The sequence below is a fragment of the Salmo salar genome, chromosome 03 (assembly GCF_965601325.2).
Source record: "Salmo salar chromosome 03, fSalSal1, whole genome shotgun sequence".
Taxonomy (NCBI): domain Eukaryota; kingdom Metazoa; phylum Chordata; class Actinopteri; order Salmoniformes; family Salmonidae; genus Salmo; species Salmo salar.
Genome location: NC_138293.1, coordinates 23,420,792 through 23,438,106, shown reverse-complemented (window position 1 = coordinate 23,438,106; position 17,315 = coordinate 23,420,792). Strand labels below are relative to the sequence as shown.

Here is a 17,315-nt window from a genome sequence, read left to right as displayed (position 1 = left end):
TCTGTATTCCGTCATTGCATGATGGCACCATATTCTCTACAAAGTGCAATTATTTTGATCACAACTAGTGCACTAAATAGGGAATAGGGTGCCATTTTGAACGCAGACATGCTCTCTGTATGACCGGTGTTACAACCGGACTGCTGAATGACCTTCTAGAGCCTTGCATCGGAAAGGGATCTGTAACTAAGGTTGTGTTGAGGCGTATGTGTGCACGCGCATATTGGAGAGGGATCTGTAAGAGCCCTAATCAAAAGTAGTGCACTATATAGAGGGAATAGGGTGCCATTTGGGATGCATACTATGGTTGTGTGTGTTGGACAGCTGATCTTACCTGGGCCCCAGGAGGTCCGGGCCACATTCTTTCCGCTTCAGAGACTCTCCCCTGGCAGCAGGGTCGGGGGTGTTGTCCCCCGCACTACTCATCTTCAGCAAATATCACCAACTACAGAAAAAGAGAGGAGAAGACACCATTAAGGCTCAAGCCTGACGAAGACCTTCAGGTTGAAACGTTGCAATAAACCGCTGGAGCATTAATCAGTATACAGGTATCTAGCAATATTTTATCCATTCATTTTTTCTACCCTAGCACCTGCAAGTTACTGGATGTCTGTACAATACATTTGAAACAAGACGCCTTTTAGGACAATGAGCAACCCAGAGACTAGCTACATAATTGAATTACTTGTTACTTTTGTCTCTTAGCCGCATTTTTTGAAACTGCACTGTCGGTTAGGGGCTCGTAAGTAAGCATTTCACTGCAAGGTCTACACCTGTTGTATTCGGCACATGTGACTAATACAATTTGATCATGCAGTTAAAATTGAATTGCAGATATATGTTGTGGATCATCATTGTACTAACAAAATGTGTTGATAGCCGCTAGTGAACCTATGAGAGACTGAGATGGGTGTTAATCATGACTGTCAGCCACAGATCTAGTACACATCATCCCACAATAAGCTACATTGTGTGGGAAGGCTAATTGTAAGAGGTGTCAATGTTTACCTCAACATAAGGCAATTTGTGTGGCTGTGATATAGCATGGGCTTCGGTTTAACACGTCTCTCATCAAATCCAGGCAGAAGGTGGAAGAACCAAGTGTATGGCCACCTTGTGTTTCTGCCCCATTTGCAGCCGAGGTACCCCTCCCCCCACTAGTCTGTTTGTCCAAGACCCTTCACCGGTCAATGCTCTGTTTGTCAATTACAGAAGTAATGCCGCATTTCCCCCAGTGTTTTACCCAAAATGCTCAGCTTCCATCTACCGGGGCCGTCACCCGTATCTCACTGGGCCATGGCTCTGGTGGATCAGCTTTCACTTGAGTGCAAAGCCAGGCCACTGGTTCTGTTCAGCCTGCATTTACATAACAATGGCTGACTGTGAATTTTAACACCTTCTCACAAAGCAACTGTTTTGATTATGCAGAGGTTGTTGATTCTGCTCTTCACAAGTCCTCACTGTCAGCTCTAGCTATGGAAACAATTTCCCTAGTATAGTATATACACTGGTGATACAGTCGAAAAGCAGCATAAAAGCGCCTCTTAAAGGGGTGTATAACCAGGACAGAACGAACAATATTGGAGACTTCACCCTGCCTGTATCCCACATTGCATCCAATTCCCTTTATAGTACAGTACTTTGACCAGGGCTCTGGTCAAAAGCAGTGTACTTTAAAGGGAATAGGGTGCAATTTGGGACACAGCACCTTAGTAGTCCAAACAGAGCTCTTTCCTTGTGCCCAGTACGTGTGGATGGCAACTAGGCTGACATTCAGGTCCTGCATTAGCTGATACTTGAAAAGTAACAATAAGAGATCTGTCAACAACAAGGGGCTGTGAACTATTGGTTTGTTCAGATCGCCACTTGCTTTTGCTGAAGCAGTAGCTATTCTTCTTGGAGGAGTCCACACAAATACATGAAACAACAGTGGTACAGATAGACAAGAACAGTCACGCAAATAACTCTTAAAAACAGAGGATAATCACAACGACTGATCTGAATAGACAGATTTGTGGCCTCATTCATTAGCCAGAACGATGGTTGTAAGCAAAAAGCATCACAGATTTCGACTAACTTGTGAAAATACACTTCTACGGTGATCTGTATCTACCCGGAGGACAATTTAAATAAATGAATCATAATCAATGCCCCAATTCCTGAATAAATATATCCAAAATAAAAACAGCAAAAGCATATTATGTACAGTGGGTCCGCGCGGGGCCACCTAGCTCGTCTTTAGGGCAGTGGTGTCAGCTAGCCTAGCGTTGAGCTGATATGCTGGTGGAGCAGCAGCCTAAATTACTAACAGGCCAGGCCAGCACATCACCTGATCATTACATAACACACAGCCTGGACCTGCCACTGAGCAGATGAGAGGAGTAGAGGGCCGGCTGGAGCAAATCTCCCTGCTCATCTAAATGAATAATCAGCCCACAGATCCTTACTAAGAGTACAATGGCCCCATTTGATCAGGAGGATGAGAAAGAGGGGAGTAGGAGGAGGAGTGGGGAGAGGAGGAAGGAAAGAGGAGGAGGAGGGAGGGTCTCAATCTACTTTCATGTATGCATGCTTAGCAAATTTATACAGGAAGGAATCATTAGGGCTAATCACTTGATCAGTTAAATGAGAGAGAGAGAGCGCGCTTATCAAAGCTCTCATGAAACGAAACAGATCATACAATCATCTTGAGACGTGATTATGGCAATCAACATGTTCATGTTAAACCATGCAGGGAAACATGTTTCCTTGCGCACATTGATGGGTAATTAATTACAAGACTTTCTCACTGTAAAGCTTCAACTGATTGGGCATGTATGTAAAACTGTACTGTAGGCATTAGATAACAGTGAGAATATTGAAGACATCAGCCACCGTCCCATTTAGACTGTAGCACTTTCCATGATGCTGAGAAAAGTAGCTTACCAAACGTTGGAGTTTAAAGTCAGAGAAGGTGTTTGGGAGAACATAATATTATGTAATAGAACACTATATAGCCTAACCTGTGAAACATCCTCCGATCCTGATGAAGAGACAACAAGAGATGCCCTCCTAAAGGTAATGGTAGTACAATACAGAGGCATGGTCACACATGACTCTCAGTAAACAGAGACCTATAGGTCCTGGTCAAAAGTAGTGCACCACACAGGGAATAGAGTGCCATTTGGGACGCAGCCCATTGTAAACAGCCTCGTATTTGACTGGCTGCTTGCTCTAAATGCATAGACATAGCCTACATCCTCATTCCATTACAAGGTAGCAGCTAAAAGTTACAAATCATTTCAGAATGTTGGCCACTCAGCCATTTCCACCATTGAGTAAAATACTATTATGACTTGGAGCAAGGTCTTCCAACTTATAATACTTTTTCACATAAAAAAAAAGGGCAAAAGCCCTTTAAAAATGGTCTGATAACGTAGGAGTAACCTTAAGCCGGGATTCAATCCAATCGTGGGTTGTAGACGATGCAGCTTTTAATGGCAAATGTAGACACATTTGCAGAGATTTAGTGACATCGTCTTACGCCTCCTCGAAATGCAATGGAGGAAATAGATCTTTATGATGCCTTACATGCCGACTACACCGGGTGAGCCCATCTCATGCATAGCGATTTTATCCACTCACACCAGACACGATCAGGACACACAGGTTGAAATATCAAAACAAACTGAACAGGTCAAAAGCATTAAAACATATGGCAATTTAGCTAGCTAGCTTGCTGTTGCTAGCTAATTTGTCCAGGTATATAAACATTGGGTTGCTATTTTACCTGAAATGCATAATGTCCTCTACTCCGACAATTAATCCACAGATAAAAGGGTAAACTGAGTTTGTGTCTTGTAATCTCTCCAGGCTTCTTCGGAATATATATATATATATATATATATATATATATATATATATATATATAACACACACACACACACACACAAGACGCCTGAAGGAGAGATTACAAGACACAAACTCAGTTATATATATAAATATAAAAGTTGGCAACCAACTTTAAGGTGCAACTGGACCTCAGTTCATCTTTCAATAACCCACATGGGTATACACTCCTAAAAACCAAAATCAGGAGAAGGGAGAGGCGGGACTTGCAGCGCATCAAGCGTCAAACAGAAGCGTCAAACAGAAGTGCCTGGCTACGCAGATGCTCGTTGACGCACTCGAGCAGTGAATAACACGTGTACATTTATTTTGCAACGCTCGCGCACGTAACGCAACCGGTGTGGCCAGCACATTAGTCTTCCAATTTCCACAGGTCCATAACACGTGAGGGAAAGTAGGCGTAAGACTCTCGCTACTCCTAAGTATAAAAATGTCCTAAATTAAAAATGTAAAAAAAAAAAAATAGTATGAATGTTTTAGGCATGCTGCACAGCATGCAAAGGTGCACAACGCGATTAAAACAATTGTTATTATTTTATGGTTGAAAATAACACTACATGACAAGTGATTCTCCCAAAAGCAGAACAGTGGTTTGTGTTTTGATCAGGAAGATAATCCTGCTAGGAAGCAGTGATCAATCCAACTGTTCATTCTTTAAAATGGCTCAGTTGATCTCTGAACGGTTTTCTTCTCTCTGCCGAAAGTGTTTTAAAATGGTTTTACTTTGACGCACTTGGCTCTGATTTCATTAGCATTGGATTGGAAGGAGAAGATGCTGGGGTGTTAGCATTTTGTGGTAGGCTTCATCACTGTTAATTCATCAAGAGTGTGCCTGCCTCGAGCGGTGATGGAACAATCTGTCCCAGCATGCTTTCTGTGAGGTCACCACCCTCCTGGGAGCTGAGAATGGGGCCACATCGGATCAACGCCATGATGTCATAATCAGATGTAACTGCTCTCGTCATCATCATCATCACTGGAGAGTCAAGTGCTTTGACAAGAGTATCAAGGCTGGCCAGCACAACCAAATATAGCAATAATATAAATCAAAATATTTCTGATCACATAGGCCTGATTGCTTTCCTGCGTAACGGAGTTCAGAATAGCCTTATTGAGGATGTTGAGATGCCACGCATGCAGACTGACATGACGTGGACCCTCTTAGTCAGTGAGATATCAGTCAGTTCGACTGTTGGAGGATGTCTAAGCCTGTATAAAACCTCACGGTAACATGGCTGAAGCCCTCCCATCAGACATATACACTGGGTATTAAATCTTTAGTGTACATGTAGATTAGGAGCCTTCATTTTTCTGTAGCTACGTATGTTTGTGCGCAATCTCTGTTTGCAGCTGTTGTTTATCCTGTAACCTCTTCGCTGTCTGGGAGACAAAAGACATATGGACCAAAATAGACTAACACACACAGCCCAACACCACCACATTGGGTAGACTAAAACAATTACTCTTGAAAACTAGCCCTTGGTGGGCTAAAAGATCCTAATAAACAAAACCAAATTAAATACTGCGGTTTTTCCCATTGGTCACGAGAGTCAATTCCTAAACTGTAAATTACAAAAAGGAACATCAAACTCAACTCGCTGCTGCTCTGTTCTTTATTCTTACTCTTATTAGCCATCCTGATGCCTAGCCACTTTACCCTGCCTTTATGTACATATATTTTTCTATTGTGTTATTGACTGTATGTTTGTTTATTCCATGTGTAACTCTGTGTTGTTGTCTGTGTCACACTGTTTTGCTTTATCTTGGCCAGGTCGCAGTTGTGAATGAGAACTTGTTCTCAACTGGCCTACCTGGTTGAATAAAGGTGAAATATAAATAAATACCTTGTACCCCTGCACATTGATCTGATACTGGTGCGACCAGGGAGGCAGCAGACTAAAATAATCAATTCAACGAGACGTCGGATGAGAGCTGGAGCCAGCCATTACCAGGCTGATCCCTCAGGTCAAATTGAATCAGGGCTCAGCCCTGGCCTGCCGACATCCCCTGGCCCACTCATACTATACCTGGGTATATCCCAAATGGCACCCTATTCAGTGCACTACTTTTGACCAGAGCTGTATGGTCCCTGGTCAAAAGTAGAGCACATGTATAGGTAATAGGGTGCCATTTGAGATAACGTCCCCTGCCTATGTCCCCTAGCCCTTCTCCCCTATAGTAAGGGTACACACTTAGCAATGCCAGCCGAGACAAAAGTCAGACCTAAATAAAAAAGGCACTTTAATGGCCATCAAACCTGGTCCAAGAGGCTGGCGTCCCTGCTCAGTCTTCAGTGGACAGCTATGGTACGTCCCAAACAGTACCCTATTCCTGTTGTGGTGTACTACTTATGACCAGGGCTCATATGCACAATATAGGGAATTAAAAATGTGGAATAGAGTGCCATTTGGGACACATCCTATTACTCACACCCCAAAGTGGAATTAGCAAACCCTTCTCTTGTGAATGAATGGTGATATCATTGAATATCCAGAAGAAATGAGTCACTCCTAATAGACAGAAAGCATAGGACCAACCAGATGTTATCTGCTCAGCCCTGGCTGCTACCATTGGTAAAGCAGGATAGGCATTTTTAACAGTCTTTTATTGTGTTTTCCTAATTTACTGATGGCTTGTGACACTTGTGCGCTGGAATGTGCACCAAACGACTTACTGTGTGTGCGCGCTGTGAAGTGTAGTCCAAGTGTGCGTATCGTCAATGACCCACTTCTGTCCCATTAATACATCCACAATTGCTATTTGAATGAAGCGAACAGTCAAATGTAATTTATTTAGAATTAGTCCAAATTATCCTCTAAGAAATATTTCTATACACTGACTGTACACACAAAATTGGTTTAGAGTTTAGATTATGCTCAATGGGCCGATGGAAGGCAACATGGAAATAACAGGCTGACCTTACATTACAGCCCGTGTGGGCTTGGCAATGTCTGCGTCAGAAATGGCACCATATTCCTTATATAGGCCTATTGGGCTCTGGTCAAAAGGTAGTGCACTACATAGAGAGCCATTTGGGATGCAACCAATGTTATAATGTATTGATCATGGAACCAGATCAATACCATTGAACACATTTACACTGTGGCGAACTAGTTTTGGCCTGCGGCCCACCTGTTGCTGACACCTGGCCCATGCTTTGCTATGCCAGGCAAGAAGCAGGCAGGGTGAGAGGTGTGTTAAAGAGCCAGGTTCACCTTCCTCAGCCCTCTACTGAAGAGATGCCCCATGACCGACAGCTAGGGGCCTACTATACGACTTGGTTTAAAAAAAAAAAAAAAATAGTATGTAGTACACCACTTTTGACCAAAGCCCAATGAAATGCACTTCTGAGCCCTCGTGTCTGATGACAGGATCCAGAAGCCTAAATTCCTTACTGTCAGTTAACTGTACACATTTATTTGGCCACACATTCACAGCTCTATATACAAAGTTAATTTACAATCCCAGCCCCCTCACCAGACTGGTGGCCCTTATGGGGTTGTTTACAGAGGGGCTTGTCCTGTTCATCTCCGGTGGCATCAGTAGGACTGCTGACAGCACACAACAAAGAGCTAATGGAATGTTCTGTGGACATCTAAATTCCTCTCATGATACCGTAGGAAGTTTGTTGTGTATTTCAAAAGACACAACATAGATAAAAATGACACACACAAAACACTCGCCTAAAAACAGCAACAATTCTATACCAAGAAACAAACAATTCTAAACAAACACTTAATGTGATCTCCATTGGGAAACAATAGCCATTTATTCCATTCCTTGATTACTTACCCCTTTGACCAAACATGGGTCCATAAATCAACAATGTCTGACCCATGGCTACTGTAGATTCAGTTTCACAGCAAAAACAGGAGAAGCCCTCCCATATAGCCTGGTTAACGTTGAGCCCAGGCAGACAGGCAGTCACAGCGCTGTACACGCTACGCAGCGATGTAGACAGAGGCACATGCTGGAGCAAGGACATGCACAAACAGCAGATTACCTCCTGTGTCATCTGCTCCTAATGACAGCTGACAAACTACAGCACAAATCCCCTCAGAGCCGCAGTCGATGATCTCCAATCCCCTCCCCCACTCTTCCCTGGCCCCGCCTCCGGAAATCCAGCAGCTAGAGAGAGCAGAGAGCACTCGAAAATTCCAATAGTTTATGATGCCCGGCCCCGAAAAGTGGTTTCCTTTTCACCAAGATAATGGCCTGCTCTTGTCACATGAGACAAAGCAGCGGCAACAATGGGCTGGCAAAAGACAAAAGAAGTGTGTGTGTTTTAAACACAGCAGGCAGCTGGCTTTTGTTTCACTAGCCAGTTAACCTGCAGAGGCCTGTCGCTTCTCTTTACTTTCACTTTGCAGATCATTACATAACATCAATATTTGGTTTACAGCAGTTCTATAGAACCAACAAACAGCTTATTGTTGTTGTCATAGAGTTGTGCATGTCAGTAATTGCCAGTAAATGTAGATTGTTGATAGATACAAATATAGTATACACTATATTATACACCGTTGGCTAGCGTCCTGTACAGGGGTTGTACTTGTACATCAAACTGCCTCACGCCCTCAAACACGAGACAGGCTCCTGCCTTATGGCTCAGACAAGGCTTACGTTTCTTATAGTAAACAGGACGGTTTCAAAGCAGAAATGACACAATATGATTACCTCACCATGATTACCTCACTTCAATGTGTGAGCAGCATGACATGACATTGAGAGCAACAAGTCAGAAAGCACTGCAGTAAGAGAAAGAGTAGAAAGGGGAAACATTTCTTGGTGACTGGTCAACTGTATACATCTGCTAGAGCTTCCCCGGTGGTGTTTGTCTGATTTGTACTGTATGACAGACGCTGTATGACAGACGCTCAGCAGGCTGCAGCCTCAAACCACAGAGCACTTAAAGATGCACCTGGTCCCAGAGAGACCAAAGGGAGGTGTGGGGAGTGGGGCCGACAGCTGATCCTAACACACCATCCCATTCAGAGAGAGGTGCAGGGCCTAGCACACACTGGTTCCATTTCAGCGTTTCTTCTTTCAATGCATATTGATGTAGGCCTACATCCATCACATCTCCTGTTAAATGAATTTCAAAAATATGCAGGACAAAAGCAAGTCAAATAGTCTTCAAATGAGAACAGGTGCTGTGTGCGCACACAAAGCAGTGGCAGACACAGTCCAGCACTGAACAGGGACAGGTTAAATCTCCCCAGTCAGTCAGGACTATCATGTAATGCTGTGTGTTGAGAGCAGCAGTGCTTTCCTCCTGCTGTAACATGATCTCCACCAACCACAGGGCCCCGGAGAGAGAGAGGGGATGGGTGGGGGAGCATGGCCAGAGAACATCAGCTTTCTGTTGATAGTCAATCAGTTAAAGGAATTCAGAACAATGAGTTATGCTTAGGATGTACAGTACCAGTCAAAAGTTTGGACACCTATTCATTCCGGGGTTTTTCTTAATTTTTTACTGATTTCCTACATTGTAGAATAGTGAAGACATCAAAACTATGAAATAACACATGGAATCATGTAGAAACCAAAAATAATTGTTAAACAAATCAAAATATTTATATATATTTGAGATTCTTCAAAGTAGCCACCCTTTGCCTTGATGACAGCTTTGCATTGGCTCATTCCGGAATGAGCCAATGACAGGGCAGCTCGAAGAGCAATGCTGGCTCACGCAGATCAATTCATTTGATCCAGGCATGTGATCTGAACACAACACACATCAGGATAAAATGGCACCTCACTCAGATGGAATTTCGCTCCTGGTTGATGGCTCGAAGCTACAGTAGATACCCAAGCAGATCTCTGAGATCCTGGGCCGAGTGCTTACAAGTCATTACTCAATCGACACGGAATGCTGTCATGAATTTTCATTTGTCCAACTGGCTCATGGTAGACTTTGCCCCCTGCCTGCACAGATCTAAAATCAGATGTTTCTCAACCAATCCAAGCCTTAGCCATTACATGGTATGAAGTACAGCTGATCTTAGATCTGTAGAAAGTAAATATCGTTTTCTCCATAGTGTTTTCTAGGTGTCTAGTTTCAGATCCGTACACCAACATAGTAAACCACAGAAGCACAAGCGATGGTAGTCATCCTTAAACCATTTAACACATACACACTTCCAGGCTATGATTCATGTGTTACCAAGCAACCAGATGGTAAGCATCTAGCCTTAGTAGCCTTTAGTCATTATGGTATTGCAACAAATACTTCTTGCCTTCCGATATCAGCAGTGATGACAGTTAGGATGTTAAAATGGTCGATATCATGATCACATTGTAATACCTGCCGATTTTACATTGATCCTAACTTAAAACCACCATAACCACACAACTTATTTTCATAACATGGCACAATTAAGCCTTGTTCACAATGGTAGTTTGAAGTCACTCAAATCCCAATTTTTTTTTTTTTTTGCATGTCCAACTCAAATCTGTTATTTTTCCTGCAGTCTAAACAGCCAAAAAGCATATGGAACCTGATATTTCAAGCCACATTTCAAACCACATTTCAAACCACCTTGGCCATGCGACTTGTCTCTGGACGGTCAAATTTGATTTATTTTCCCTCAAGTGGTTTTTAGACTGCTATTTGGCATTTCTTGTTGCTTGCTAGCTATTCTGTTGACAGTTTGCCAAGAACACGTGGTAGCTAACTAGCTTGTTAATTGTTTATAAAACAAATGAGTGAATGTGCTAGAAAGCTAAACAGCTAACTAGCTAGTTCAGTGCTGTGGCTAGCCAAAAAGGACTAGTTTTGAAAGTTGGATCATCTTATCCTTTGAGACTTAATTTATTTATTTTTTTTAATAAGTTCTTACACAATGATTTTGAACATTCAAAGCAACTGGGAAACATCCATGACAGGCATTGTTGTCACTTTAGCTTGCTACATAACTTCTGAGTGATCAGAAGCACGAGAACCACTACCAAAATCAGCCTACACCACTGCACACACACCCATCGTTACTATGATAACTATTGTAGCCATGTCAGCAAATAACTGCTGTCTGAACACACACAAATCCAGTTTGCTCACTTGGTGTTTGGACAGTCAATATTCCAAAACAGAATTGAAAAAACAAAGCTGATTTGAGCATTAAGGCCTGCAGTGTGAACAAGGCTTTAAAGTTTATTGGTAGGCTTTTCACATCCATACTACCTAATATTATTCCAGGCTAATTCATGCAACCACTGCCTCCAGGTTTCTCTACACATGCAAGCAAATACTGCAGAACAGTACTTGTGCTAACCACTGGTGGAGTTAATATGTGAGCACCTACATGAAAATGCTGCTGACCCTTCTCACAGCAATGTGGGATTCCCGAAGAAAGAAATAACATTCTAAACAAAACAGAGGTTGGATCCAACCATGCAGGCTTGGCTGCTAGTCATGTTAGTCCACAGTGTTTCACGTAGGGTGTAGCACAGGGGAGACTTTACCACCAGGGCCCTGTCACATAGCTGCAGAATTATGGCCACAGCTCAAACCAAATTAGCACTTGTTATGCAACCCTGGACTTGGCTCCCTGGCCACTGGTTCATTCTGCTGCATTCCCTCTTGTTTGCTGGGTGGCCTAGAAACAGTTTACCATGGTGGGTTGTGACTGTATGTGTACACTATCGCTGCGTTTACACAGGCAGCCCAATTCTGATATTTTTTTGACTCATTGTGTCTTTTGACCAATCAAATCAGCCCTTTTGCCAACAATTTGGCAAAATATCGGAATGGGGCTGCCGGTGTAAATGCAGCCTAAGTACACTTATTCGACTGTGTGTGTGTGCGGACTGTCCACGGAGGGGTTCACACACGCACACAGATACACCATTTGAACCAGTCTCCTCCTCAGTCCAGTATGTTACATCCACCATTTCATGACAGCAATTGCCATTTTTCTGCATTGCTGAATGCTAGAAAGGAATGGACCGCTTACTGTAAGGTGACAGTCCATGCATGAACCGTCATTGAGGTATTCGAGGAGATGACTGCCAGGGGGGTGGCAGCTCCATATGCACACACTCTCTCCTGGGATGTGCCCTTGTAAGCAGCACTGGCCTGCATGCTTTTGGAAGAAAACTGTCATGTGACTAATTCTCCAGTACCAAGCTAGGTCCAGTCATTTAGAATTGTAGTCACCCTACAGAGCCATTCTGTCCCACAGTATGGTGGACAACATATAAACAAACAATGATGTTGTATCATAACCTGGTCTGCATTGTACACAAAAATAAAAAATGGTAATGAAATGAATCCATATGAATAGATCAACTGAACAACTGACAGGAAGTGGGCACGCTAAAGTAAAAGAGAAAATGTATGTCCAAAAGAGAGAATTCCAATAGTAACATGAATGCAGAATGGAATGAACATTCAAGGGCTCTGGATAAATTAATAATCATACTGTAGTAGTACACAGCCTCTCATAACTAGGTCACATAAGAACGGATATACAATTACTGAGAGAAGCAGAAGATTACCCTGGAATTTCAATGGCCAGTGGAGAAAAGCACAAGGTGAGATGTAGGTTAGAGCACTCAATTTACTGATGCAGCGCTTCAAATATCAGAGTTCTGATTACTTTGAAATGAGTAAATAAACTCAGTGCAAAGGGAATAACTGAGGTTGCTGTGATTTCAGCAGATGGGATTTAAGTTCAGGCAGGGCTGTGACATCATGGAATTTTCAATAATGGTCATTGGTCAGCCAAATGATCGCAGTCACTGTTATAATCGTTTGAATAGTATTTTGTTTTCATAAAAAAAATGTAAAAGGCACACATTTTCTCCTCTCCTGACTGACTGCATGTTCTGCTGCTGAAGTAAAGGGGGCATAGCCTAGGCAACCAGACTCCTTTCCTAAAACACCTAGCTTGTTTCAGCAAGGATCAACACAGTTTCATCACAGCTGTAAAGAGTTCATGTTACCACAGAAAATAGAGTAAACTGCAAGAATGCCTGGCCTGTCTTCAGTCAGCTGTTCATTCCACAAAAAAAAAAAAAAATTATAAAAACGGTTATGACGGTAATTTTATTTTAGTCGTTTACACGAGAACTTTGCAAGCCCTAAATTCCTGTTTAGCCTGCAGAAACCTGCTAGAGAAAAACTGCCCAGTCAAGTCCCAAGCACCCTCCCACTCCTCTGCCATTGGTCCAGGCATTATTCTGTCACTCACATAGCTGGCAGATTTCAAGCCACTAAGGACCACCCTTTGGGAAATCTGTCAAATTCATGTTTTGCAGATATGAAACAAACAGACAATCATAATATTAGTGAAAAACGTAAAATTCCCAGTTTATGCTAGAAAACCAACTTTATGTTTTAAAAATAGATTCTATTTGACTCAAAATACCATGATGGAGAGTAAGGCATTGTTGTCAGAATAGAATCAATGCATGATTAAGATAGGTATTGGTGAATGAACTTTCTTGGTAGTCCAACAAATATCAGGTTGTAAGTCACAGCTGGTCTGGTACAATGTTTGCTGCCTCCTGCCATTCAGGATGCACTGTTTCAGTTTCAATTACTCAATATTGTCAATACAATCAAACTAGCAAGGGCAATGATCACAAGTCCTTCATAACGTGGGTAATAGGGTAGCTTGTCTATTTATGTAGTTATTTATTTAGCGAACTAAAAACATGGCGCCTAACGTTAACTAGCTAACTAACTAGCTGTTTGGAGGATGTCATATAATTTCCCCTCCATATAGTTTTTTCAGTGGCTACAGCTAGAGATGCAGGTGTCATTTGGTTAGCTAGCAAGAAATGTGAATCCCTTTGCTAGCTAGCTATGCTGAACTTGAACAATCATTTCTTAGTTGTCAATCAAATATATTTGGTATCGATCAAAATGGGCGGGCAGGCAGGCAAGTTCCCATTCAGTTGTCAAAACGTGGGTTGGGACAAGCATGCACTGGCAGGCAAGCTGCAGAAGGACGAGCAGCCTACTATTCCCCATCGTTTATCAGTTCAATTTTGACTGCCAACTACAAGCTGAAAGTTTGAGAGGGTTTATCTACTGTTCCCTCATTAGATTTTACCTCATTTCATTCTGGTATTTTGTGGCTTTTGGCAAATGCTTTTCTAATGATCTAAAATGTCGCTGTTGCTACTGCCTGTAAACACAGTCCAAGTTCAAAGTGAATGATGGCAGGCCCATGTGGAAAATTGCTTATTTGCATATAGGCTTACTGTAGCTCCGATTGGCTATGGCAAACCGGTCTGTGTAGAGTCCAGTCCTTGACAAGACTGCCACGTTTTTATTAGGCGTTATTTACTGAATTGTCTATTAAATTGTCCAAATGCACGGCCGCTTTCCCACTCTATATTGCTTGAGAATTTTTCACAAAAGTCATTCCCCAAAAAAGGCATCATATTCTTCCTGGGGGGTGAATATGAACAGATTTGAATAAGATTTCATGCCAAGAGCGTTGGGCCAGTAACCGAAAGGTTTCTGGTTTGAATCCATGAGCCAACTGGGTGAAAAATCTGCCAGTGTACCCTTGAGCTAGGCACTTAACCCTAATTGCTCCAATATGTTTCTCTGGATAACTGTATTTTAAATGCCTAAAATGTAAAATGCTAAAACACTGTCAGTTCCACTTTAAATGTTAATTATAGTCATCGAGCAATGCAATGAAACGGCATCCCTTCAAAAATCACTCACTGTATGTTTGAAGCACATGCCAAGTCTTCTGCATAGCTTACTAAATAATGGCAAAAGAACAGGCTAAAATGCTCTAAAACGATAAGCAAAATAAGATCGAAAATACTACATGTTCCACTACTAAACAAATATAAAGTTGCCCATCTCTGTCAACAAAGTTCAGTTTTTCATGTAAGATTGGTGCATTTAATAATGAAAAGATGGACAATGACAGAACAAGGAAAGTGGCTGTGTGATGCAATACCTTTCAAAGTTCACTGGTGTGTAATACAGCAGCAGAGAATAAAGTCGTTAAAGGGCCACTAGTCCAATATGAAGAGATTCTCTACCAATAGATCAAGCCTTTTGTCCAATCTTTATATTTCTACTCTAATAGCAGTTTGATTTATTAGGTAATCTCTCACTATGGATAACACCATGCACCTGCCATATGGTCAACCTTCTGCAGGCCAATTTATTGGTGGCCCACTGGCCCTGCTCAATGTGAACTGTATTCGATTGTGGAGCCATTCCATTCTCCTAAGATTCTTTACTAGCAATTTAAAGCTGATGATTCATCATGACTCATTATCACACAGTAACACAGAGAGTCTCACTACAAGGCAAGCAATAAAATACTATGATTGAGATTTGTTTTAACCGTTTAGGTGATAGTCACTGATAAACCAACACTTAGGTTGTAGGAACGAATTGCGAAATATATTTGTGTTTTGGATCATTTTTTATTTTTATTTTTAACAGTTATAGATAACTCCTGTGGGAAGACTTGCGTCACGTTAGCCATATGACGTCACTTAAAGGTTGATGAACAGTTGAAGTCAAAATGATATCATTCCCTTGAATGTGTCAGTGTGATTGATATATAATGTTGCACTTCTCAGATCGCAAACGTTTCTAACAGTGTTAAATAGTTGATAGGACGGATTACCAATCGAAAATGTGGTGCCGTGCTTGCTGAGGATTTCCTACTTGAAATCATACGCCAGTGACGTTTGGTTTCTTCAACCACATCTGTTCTTTTGGTTTCAATAAGCTATTTTGCATTATGCAAAAAACCTCGAACTACGTGCAATGTTTACCACTATATCCGCTATCGACGTCGTTGTTCAATCTTCAAATGAATTTGCAAATTGAAATCTCCTTCAACTTCTCTCTGAAACTCAAACACAGTAGTAGCCTATAGACTCACAAGCCAAAACAAATGTGATTTACATTGCTTAGTAGCCTAAACAAAGTTAAACTTCAGCAACGCTTCAAAACAAAACTAGTGTGGAAGTAATCTTCGAACCATCTAAAGAAATATCTCGCTTCAGATAACAAGCAACAACGCAGCTTCCCAATGGTAAACCTAAACTGGCATTATGGATTATAGCATAGACATTAACTATCTGCACAAAAACATACTTCACTACAAAATGCATATATTGTAAGTTACTCTCCATAACTTACCGTAACTTGAAGTCCCATAAATGTGAACTGCTATGTCAGGACCTTCGCATTCGTGAATCGGCAATGTAACAGCACTGCCGCCATGTTCCTCTGCGATGACTGGGTGCTTGTTTATCATGCCCGTAGTCCTCCCCCACACGCGCAGCGCACCAGCCCTCATTACCACAATAGACTTGGCTGCTCACAGAACAGAAGGCCAGAATAATGACACTGCAGCCAGCCATAACAGCTTAAAGGCAGACATACTCATGGTATCAATGCGGCCGATTAAAGTTTGTTAACAATGTATTTTTTTAAAAACTCGAATAGGTTGACCCTGCTGTGCTTACTCAGAAGTGTTTTAGTCATATCGTCCTTTAAGGTTGAATTTAAATAATGAAACATTACATTTTGGAGTCTTTCAAATGTAGGCTACCAACAAACACCCCGTTATTTTAGGCCCAAATTAATAAGTAAAAAGGTGTGCTTACTCTTCAGGTTTGTATGTGATGTTAGGCTTTGTATTTGCCATGCAGCCCAAGCTACCACACATTAATATAAGTAGGAGTCATGCCTCCACACAAACACAGTAAAATAGTGCCTCTCTTCACATTATGAATTTTGTCTCTATGGCATGTTAAAAATGTCTCAGGCAGAGATGTTCGAACTGCTCATAAATCATCTCTGTCCATACCATAGAGCTAGATAGAGGACTCTAGTGCCCAAAAGCCAGTTAACATGGGCAGTGCCATTGAGGACTTTCATAATTTTAAACTAGTCAACTGGGTGGGACTTCCCATGAGTTAAGGAACGATCACAATTCCATCCACATCATCAGGAGGGATCAGCCAATTAATTATATTCCCGAGCAAACATTCCATAAATGCAGGTGGCAGTAAATCGACAACCTTGGTTTTATACCTGTTCAAACAACACAATCCAGGTGGTATTATGTACCCTTTCAGTTTGTTTACAAACTCATAGAAGTAGTAGAAGACAAAAATGTACTACTTCAAAATGGAGATGGATTTAATGGTGCTGCCCATGCTCTCAAAGACACTATAAGGGGACAGATACAATGTTGCATCCTCAAATATCCATAGAACCAATTAGGCTACTTACTTTCCCCCGTTTCTGCCTTTATAGTGGCCACAGCCACTTACTAATTGGCCAAACCTGCTGTTGATAAAATAAATTGTTGTTAAATAATGTGCTTCAATTAAATGGAGATTGTTTGGGCAAGGTAAAGGGTTTGCACATTTTGAAAGAGGGACTCATGTAGATGTTTCTCTGCCTTATGTTATACTCGTTT

At 41.8% G+C, this 17,315-nt stretch overlaps 1 protein-coding gene across 6 annotated transcripts in view; it reads right to left on the bottom strand.

The window, feature by feature from the left end:
* Positions 1-16,195, bottom strand: part of LOC106599465 (nuclear receptor coactivator 2) — a 64,827-nt gene extending 48,632 nt beyond the window's left edge. For 5 of the 6 annotated variants that reach the window (XM_082973368.1, XM_082973371.1, XM_082973372.1 and 2 more), the window contains exons 1-2: positions 16,025-16,195; positions 335-445 (exon numbers count right to left, since the gene is read on the bottom strand). In XM_082973368.1, coding sequence (XP_082829494.1) covers positions 335-426 — 92 coding nt within the window. In that variant the 5' untranslated portion in view covers positions 427-445; positions 16,025-16,195. Of the gene's footprint in view, positions 1-334; positions 446-7,680; positions 7,939-16,024 lie in introns of those variants that run through there. The other variant, XM_082973369.1, reaches the window with a different exon arrangement.
* Between the last annotated feature and the right edge of the window lie 1,120 nt (positions 16,196-17,315).